The sequence below is a fragment of the Nyctereutes procyonoides genome, unplaced genomic scaffold (assembly GCF_905146905.1).
Source record: "Nyctereutes procyonoides isolate TBG_1078 unplaced genomic scaffold, NYPRO_anot_genome, whole genome shotgun sequence".
Classification (NCBI taxonomy): domain Eukaryota; kingdom Metazoa; phylum Chordata; class Mammalia; order Carnivora; family Canidae; genus Nyctereutes; species Nyctereutes procyonoides.
In genome coordinates, this window is record NW_026575020.1 from 8,552,603 (window position 1) to 8,560,853 (window position 8,251).

Here is an 8,251-nt window from a genome sequence, read left to right on the forward strand (position 1 = left end):
ATGAGCAGCAAGGGGCACAGGGAGAGGGACAAGCAGAACCCCCGCTGAGCAGGGAGCCCACCGCTGGGCACCAAGATCATGACCTGAGCTAAAATCAGATGCTTAACCAACTGAGCCACCCAGGTGCCCCCTATTCCAGAGGTTTTTTTTTTTTTTTTTTTTTTTTAAGATTTGTATTTATTCATGAGAGAGAGGCAGAGGAAGAAGCAAGCTCCATGCAGGGAGCCGATGTAGGACTCGATCCCAGGTCTCTAGGATCACACCCTGGGCTGAAGGCGGCGCTAAACCGCTGAGCCACCTGGGCTGCCCCAATTCCAGCAGTTCTTAACTAGAAGTTTGGGCTAGTGGACCCAGAAGGATTCTGGGTATTATGGTAGGAGGAGTCTAGCTTTGAGGTAGTTGTTGGTAAGGGTGCCAACTTTGTTTTCTTTTATCTGATTAGCAGAGTTTAGTGCTGTGAGCTGTATCTTGGCTGTTCTACAAGTTGTATGTTAAAAATGGCCTCAGTGGTAACTCAAGTCATATTAAGTCCTGCTATTTTATAGGCCAGTTTAAAAGTGTAAGGAAATTACGTGGTATGTGGGACATGCTTTTTAAATTTTTTCCTTAAGATATTTTTTATTTTAGAGTGAGCTTGGGAGGGACAGACGTAGAGGAGAATCTTAAGACTCCACACAGCCTAGAGCCCAATATGGGGCTCAATCCCAGGACCCTGACCTGACCTCAACTAAAACCAAGAGTTGGACACTTAACTGACTGTAGCACCCAGGTGCCCCGGTGGTGTGACATGCTTTTAAAAATGGAGCACCAGTGGGGGCTGGGAGGGGTGTTGCCTGGCTGGCTCAAGGTGGGAGGATCCTGTGAATCGATCTCAAGGTTGTGAGTTTGAGCCCCACATTGGGTATAGAGATTACTAAAAATCTTTTTTAAAGTGGAGCACCGATTGAACGAGGGGGTCTTGGCTTTCCCAGCTCTATCAGCTTACCCTGCCCTGGGGCAGTTCACACGAACAGACCTCAGCTATTCATCCTGACTGAACCTTAGTAGTAAATACCTATGCCTGATCAGGATTGAGGTACAACTCTACAAAATAAACTTGGGATAAGTATCATACTATACAGTTAAAAAAAAAAAAAAAAGCTCTGTCAAAGCACTTTGAAATTTCTCCCTGCCCAGAGAAGTCTGAATCAAGGGAACAATTTTCCAAAGTATACAGATGAAGTTAGCAAACCGGTACGTGCATTCCCACTTGGTTATTTACAAAATACGGATTCCAGTGTTTCATTTCCAGAATTTTTCTAATAGGTTAGTTTTGCGGCATTGCTGTTGTAGCAGGGCTTCTCTATCAGGGATGGTGTGTATTCTTCTAATTCAGAGCTTCCATTTTTCATTAAAATGAGTTCTATTTCCTGAAAGTCCCGTAGTCTTAGAATGTCTTTGTCCTTAACATGTAAAAGAAATTATATGGTGGTTTATAAGTAGCATGTGAAATTATTAAGGTTAAAAATAATGGCCAGCATTTTGGGATTCTTGCCTAAACTCGGGATATTACTGTATCGGTTTCTCTATTTGTGGTAAACTGAGGTAGCAGTTGAGAGGTTTTTGTTTTTGTTTCTTCTTTTTTTGGTCTGTATTGTAGGTTTCTAAGGGGACTATATAGCAGATTGATACTGCTGAAGAAAAAGGGCATTAAAAAAAATCTGGAAAATACAATCATCCTGCTGTTCCTTTACAATGAATATACTATTAGCCATGGCATCAATGAGAATTGTTAAAAGCATTCTGAAAGCTTTTTAAATAAAGTGTCCAGAGAAATGAGATTTTTTTTCCTTCTGAAATTGAAAATAGAGATCTATATTTTGAATCTGAAATATCGATAAAAATGCAAAACAATTTTGTTTCATGAGATTACAAAGGCTGAACTGTTGTAAGCAAATAAAGGTAGTAAGTTAGTCTTTTCTCCTTCCCGGGGACCATGCCATTTACTGTCAACCAGCCAGGTTTGCAGAGGTGGAAGGGGCCATATGCATTGAATTGAGTCCTCAATTTGGGCATTGGTTATAATTCAGACCCTTTTAAAGGGCTTATAATTCAGGTGTGCAAATCGGTAAAAGCACCGGATTGAGAATTTCCTAGCTACCGTGTTTGGCTCTCTTGCAGCCAGAGTTTCCCAGTGTCTTGAATTTGTTTTTGCATTAGAAATGCAAAGGCTAAATGATTAGCTTCACAAAACATTAATTTTGCCCATTTAGAACCCAGTCTGCATTGAGAGACTTGCAAACCCTACCTTCCTGAGCAGTGTGTTTGGTAGCTTTCTGATGGTCTTCACTTGCTCTGGTTCAATCCCCAGTTCACAGCAACTGACTTTTAGTAGATTCTGGTAACTCAGCTCTTCTCTGTTCAGTTCAACTTCAATGAAGTCATTTTCTCTGGGACTCTGAATTCTGACTTTCAGCACCAGCTCTAGATCACCCGCAAATCCATTTGCAAAAGAAACAAAATACCAATTTAAAGCCTTTGAGTTGACCTCATCCATTCTTACTGCATCAGTCATCCCAAGAACTGAATAATGAGTAGACCTGCAGCTTTGATTGGTATATATAAACTTCAAATTATCTGAGGCTTTTCTTGGGGTGTTGGGCAAGCTCTGGGGTGGATGTCCATTAATGCTCACCAAAAAGCTTGCAGTTTGAAGGCGGGATAGTATTGAAAATATTCAATAATGTACATGGTAGGTGTTTGAACTCGGTTATTTGGAAAGCTTCAAGGAAATGTTGAGACCTTGGGCTCTGTATCCTAGAGAAGCAGTTGTGTTGAGGTGCAGATGATTCTGTGTGATTCCTATTGCACCCCCCACACACGCACATTCCTGGGACTTCAAGGTGACAGATAGGGCCTGAGAAACAGGATAATTGCACCATCTTTTGTTGGGAGGGGGACAGTGGTGTTGAGTGAATCTTCACACTCACTGTCCCAAGAAGGAGAAGCATTGTTTGAAGGCAGAAGAACCCAAGGAATGTGTTTGGCTTTGCCACATAGTCTTGGGGCTGAGTCCTCACCTACGCAGGTGTTCTCAGGTCTGCCATCCCCTGGGTTGGTAGGCAGCTGTGGATCCAAACCTTGTTTATATTCACCTGGAAAGAGAAAAAGAAAGCATTGGGGGCACCTGTGTGGTTCAGTCGGTTAAGCACCTGCTGCTTTCAGCTCAAATCATGATCTCATCCTGGGATCAAGCTCCTCGCTGGGTTCCCTGCTTAGTGGGGGGGTCTGCTTCTTTCTCTGCCCCTCCTGCCTCTTGTGCTTTCTCAAGTAAATAAAATTAAAAAAAAAAAAAAAAAAAAAGCAAGCGTTGAGAAACCTCAGCCCCTCAGCGTTTGGCTCTCCTCCAGCTCTGCCAGTTAAGCTGGGATGATGCCCCTTCTCCACTTCCTGCTCCCCTCCTCCTCAAGGGAAAAGCCAAGTCACAAAAAGGGCAGTAATTATGTTCAGACTTGAAGAGTAATTTTCGTTCATCACGGCCCAAATCATGCAAAGGAGCTGAGATGCTATTTTTAAGTGGTATGTAATCTGGGGAAGAAATATTTATAATCTGTGTGCTTAACTCAAGTTTCTACTTAAATATTTTGGGCACTGAGTGCCTCGCGTCCCCAATTCTCCAGCGGGTGCAGTCCCTTTCTAAGGCATCTTCTCAACCAGAGGGAAGGGAAGAGTGCTTTCCAGGGGGGCAGGCCTTTCCCCTTCTCACTGCATCCGCCCTGCTCTATGAGGGAGCCCTCTCTGCACCAGGCCCTGTGCTAAGTCCTGGGGACAGGATTAAAGCTGCCACTACAACAGCCCATAGTGGTCTCTATCCTAGAGTTGGCAAAACTAGAGGAGAGGTAGATTCTGGTCAAGTGACCTCAAGTAAACGTGACATTACAACTGCGGGGGACGATGCGGCCAGAGACACAATATAGCATGAAGGCATGGAAAGGGGTCAAGGAAGAGCACCCTGAGGGCTGGGCTTCACTAGATCCAGGGGGAGAAGAAGAGATGAGATTCCTGGGGCTAGAACAGCAACAGGAACCTGTGGGTGGGTGGAGTGGAGCTTTTGAGGAAGGAAAGGCTGTGGGGCAGAGACCATGGAGGGCCGGTGTGAGGTGGGGCAGGCGGCCGCAGGGTTGTGGGATTGTGGCCGGGCGGCCTGGGTGGTCCAACTGAGTAGCCACGAGCCACAAGAAATGAGATAAATACATAAAATACAATTTTAAATACAATTTTATTTTTTTTAAGATTTTATTTATTTATTCATGAGAGAGAGGCAGAGACACAGGCAGAGGGAGAAGGCAGGCTCCATGCAGGGAGCCCAAAGTGGGACTCCATTCTGGGACTCCAAATCACTCCCTGAGCTAAAGGCAGATAGATGCTTAACCTCTGAGCCACCCAGGTGTCCCTAAATAAAATTTTAAAGACAGGAAAAGAAGTCAAATGTGTACTTTTTAATACTGGTTGTATGTGAAAATGATGATTTTGATGTATTAAGGGAAGTAGCTATATTAAAATTATTTTCACCTGTCTTGACTTTTTAAAATGTGGTCACGAGGAAATTTTTAAATATCTACGTGGTTTACGTGATACTGTTATTGCAAAGCACTAGACCAGGTGAGAGGTTTCTGTTTTTATACTAAAACACCAACCAAGCCTTAGATAGTTCTCAGCCCGAGGCTGTCATAATCATATTTGCATTTTGGAAAAAAGCAAAAATAGAAACCTCACTATCCTCAAAAAAAAAAAAAATCCTTTGGGGTGTTGACATTCCCATTTCAGATAAGAAAATTAAGGCTGAAAGGAGGTAAAGTAACTTGCTTGAGCCTATCCCATGAGTAGATGGCAGGACATGGATGTGACCAAGGCCCGCTACACCAGTGGGGCCCAGAGCAAAAGGAAGGTGTGCAAAACAGCTTCCCCAAAGCCACATCCCTAACCGATGGCAGATGGGCGACTCCCCCAGGAATCACCACCTCCCCACCTGCACCCATCTGTATCTGGCTGGGGGTTGGGGAGAGGTTCCTGCCTCTTATCCTGCCTGTCACCCTTGGAGCATGCCCTGCCTTTCCAGCCTCAGCTGGGACCCTTACTTGAGTGCCTGCCAGGGGCTGAAGGGGACAACAGAACGAGGACTCTGGTAGGGATGGGGAGTGGGAGCGCGTGCACATGCAGGGGTCAAGGCTCCCAGCTCCCACTCCCCCAGCACATGCTCCATCGTCCTGGCTGGCTTCACTTACAAAATAGACAAGATAAAATTATGTAAAATGTCAAGCCAGAGGGCACTTGAAGGGTTGAGCAGTGAGTGTTATACTCTATGTTGGCAAATTGAATTTAAATAAAATATATTTTTAAATAAATAAAATGTCAAGCCAGCGACCACAGAGCTTTTAATCCCAAATGTGGGACCTTTTCTAAATGTGGGGCCCTGCACAGCTACTGTGATTGCAGACCCAAGAAGCCAGCCTTGCTCCAGGCTCAGAAAGTACTCTCTCCACTGCCCAGTCTCTCCCCAGCCTCTCCCAGGGCAGCAGGATCTGCAGTCTCCTCTGTGCTCTGCACTCTGGGCCACGGAGTGAGCCCCTCTCCTGGGAAGCCTTTCAGAGTCTCTGGCACCCAGGGCTCTAAGAGGCTCAGTGGTTGACCATCTGCCTTCCGTTCAGGTCTTGATCCTGGGGTCCTGGGTTTGAATCCTGCATCAGGCTCCCCTCGAGGAGCCTGCTTCTCCCTCTGCCTGTGTTTCTGCCTCTCTGTCTGTGTCTCTCACAAAAAAAGAAAGGAAGAGCGACCCTCTGGTACCCGATCTGAAATGATGCGTTTCCTGCCCCTCCACCGCTCACCCCACACAGAGTACCAGAACCTCCCCCAGCCTGGCCTGCTGTAAAAGCATGTTCCTCTCTGATGAACCTGTCAGATTAGATCCTCTGTGTGTGGCCAGGGTCTCGTGGAGGTCAGAAAGCACGCCCCCCCTTTGAAGTCAGGCGGAGCGGGGTTTGAAGTTTTCCTCTGCCACAGTGGCAGTGACTCGTTAGGTTACTTAACCTCTCTGAGCTTCAGTTCTCTGATCTGGAAAATGGGATTCATAAACCTCTGCCTTGCGAGGTTGTAAGAAGCAGAGAAGTGAGCGCCAGAAACCACGGGCTGCTACCGCTCTTCATCACAGCTACTGATATGTGCTTCCCCCTAAAGGATGCTCCGTCCACTTGCTCTGCTCCTGGCTTCACCGGTAGCAGAGCTGGGGAGGGCCACTGGCCATAGAGGCTGCAGCATCCCCCCTGTACCTCCCTCAGGCCCCTCCCAAATCTTTGAGGACCACATGGGAGACAGGACTTCCAGACTCACCCGCTGGCTTCTCGCTCACATCCTGTTGGGGTTCAGCCATGGTCAGCTCTGTTGTCCCTCAGATCAGTATCCCCTCTCACATATATGCACTAGTTCCCAACCACGTAGGAAGCACCTTCAGAAACTCAGTGCATCAGTCTGCAGTGAAACAATGTGGTCTGTAACTGGCCTGGTGAGATGGGGCAGGGGGGGCCTACTTCATAGATGGGCCAAGTAAGACTCAGGGGCACGGGATGGTGCAAGGGAAGTTCATGGCTCCCTCCTCCCTCCTTGGTCTGTGTCCACCCGGTGACACTGGAGGCTAATAGGGCTCACCCAAGGGAACGTGCCCCCCAGGAAGCTCAGCCACTGGCCCCCAGCTAGACCCGGGCAGGGTTCACCCTCCTTGGAAAAGGTTAGCAAGATCCTACCTCAGGGAGAAGAAAAGCCAAACGCTTAGGTTCTTGGCTCCAACACGCTCTCCATCCTCCCCAATTCTCTCCCTTTTCTCTCAACCCCGTCCTCAGCAGCTGTGAGTGACAAGAAAGCAGGAAGACCCCAGCCCATACCTGGGAGACTCTGCCTTGGCCATGATCCCAGGTCCTTTTATTTTAAACATAAAAATGGTGAATTTGGGATCCCTGGGTGGCGCAGCGGTTTGGCGCCTGCCTTTGGCCCAGGGCACGATCCTGGAGACCCGGGATCGAATCCCACGTCGGGCTCCCGGTGCATGGAGCCTGCTTCTCCCTCTGCCTGTGTCTCTGCCTCTCTCTCTCTCTCTCTCTCTCTCTCTCTCTCTCTCTCTGTGACTATCATAAATAAATAAAAGTTAAAAAAAATTTAAAAAAAAAATGGTGAATTTGGGGGCACCTGGTGGCTCAGCGTCTGTCTTTGGTTCAGGGCGTGATCTCCCCCCCCCCCCCGTGAGTCTGCTTCTCTCTTTGCCTATGTCTCTGCCTCTCTGTGTGTCTCTCATGAATAAATAAAATCATAGAAAAAAAAAAGTGGAGAAGGCTGGGGGCCAGAGCAGAAGGTTTGGTGAAGGGTGTGTGGAGCTGGGCAAAGTCCGAGAAAGAGCTGCTGCCTCCAGGGGGTGTTGAGGAGAGGAACCCATGGGTCTGGTGATGACTCTCGCATTTCATTTAACCCTCCAGTGACAGGAGCCTTGGAGTCACCCGGGAAGCCCTAAAAACCAGGGGGGCCTGGGTTCCACCCTCTGAAGAGTCCAACATAGCGTGGGTCTGGGGAGCCTTCTGGGCTCTGAAATTCTTAAAAGATCCCCAGCTGATTTTAATGTGTGGCCCAAGTCGAGAACCACCGATCTGGTCCAACTGCTCAAGGGGATAGAGGGGGAGCAGAGATACAAGAAAGGGAAATGCTCACCGACAGGCACCCGGGCTCCCAGCCACAGGCCCGGGGCTGGCTCTGGGCGACCTGGTCACCAGCCTGACGCTGCCTCCCCAGTGCACCCTTCCTGTGGGGAATGGAGGAAGGTGGGGCTCTAGCAGAGGAGGAAGCCGTAGGGACCTGCCCGGCCTCACCTCCCGAGAAGGGGAGGAACATGCACTTTGGCCAGCCTGGCTGCCGGGGTGTGGTCAGCCATAAAAAGGGCCTAGAGGGGCAGAGGGGCCGGAGATGAACAGGCTTGGACAGCAGGCTCCGTCCGTTCCCACTTACTGCTCTGCCCTCGTTCACTCACTCCCCATTCATGGATTCATTCATTCATGGAATCACTCAATGATACTGACTTTCTTCTCATTTGAGGTTTTTTTTTTCCCCTTTCTAAATTATTTTAACTAATTAATTCATTTTTAAAGATTTTAATTTTTTTAAAGATTTATTTATTCATGAGAGACACAGAGAGGCAAGAGACACAGGCAGAGGGAGAAGCAGGCTCCATGCAGGG

General features: G+C 47.8%; 1 protein-coding gene across 2 annotated transcripts; it reads right to left on the bottom strand.

Annotated features, from left to right (window-relative positions):
* ANKRD40CL (ANKRD40 C-terminal like) lies at positions 1-7,808 on the bottom strand. 2 transcript variants are annotated; one of them, XM_055331542.1, is made up of 5 exons: positions 7,729-7,808; positions 6,367-6,504; positions 3,060-3,134; positions 2,288-2,463; positions 1-1,442 (listed from the first exon to the last, which is right to left on the bottom strand). In XM_055331542.1, the coding sequence occupies exons 2-5, from the start codon at positions 6,404-6,406 to the stop codon at positions 1,299-1,301; spliced, it is 435 nt and encodes a 144-aa protein (XP_055187517.1). In that variant the 5' UTR covers positions 6,407-6,504; positions 7,729-7,808; the 3' UTR covers positions 1-1,298. The 2 variants fall into 2 exon arrangements, with proteins under 2 accessions (XP_055187517.1, XP_055187526.1); XM_055331551.1 differs by lacking the exon at positions 7,729-7,808 and adding an exon at positions 6,777-6,872.
* Between the last annotated feature and the right edge of the window lie 443 nt (positions 7,809-8,251).

What these genes read in the sequence shown, in the direction of transcription:
- ANKRD40CL (XM_055331542.1), bottom strand. Translation starts at nt 6,406, where the DNA reads ATGGCTGAACCCCAACAGGATGTGAGCGAGAAGCCAGCGG. An exon ending in TGTGAGCGAGAAGCCAGCGG is followed by an intron (nt 3,135 to 6,366) that starts GTGAGTCTGGAA and finishes TTCTCTTTCCAG; the next exon opens with GTGAATATAAACAAGGTTTG. An exon ending in ACCTGAGAACACCTGCGTAG is followed by an intron (nt 2,464 to 3,059) that starts GTGAGGACTCAG and finishes CGGGTGATCTAG; the next exon opens with AGCTGGTGCTGAAAGTCAGA.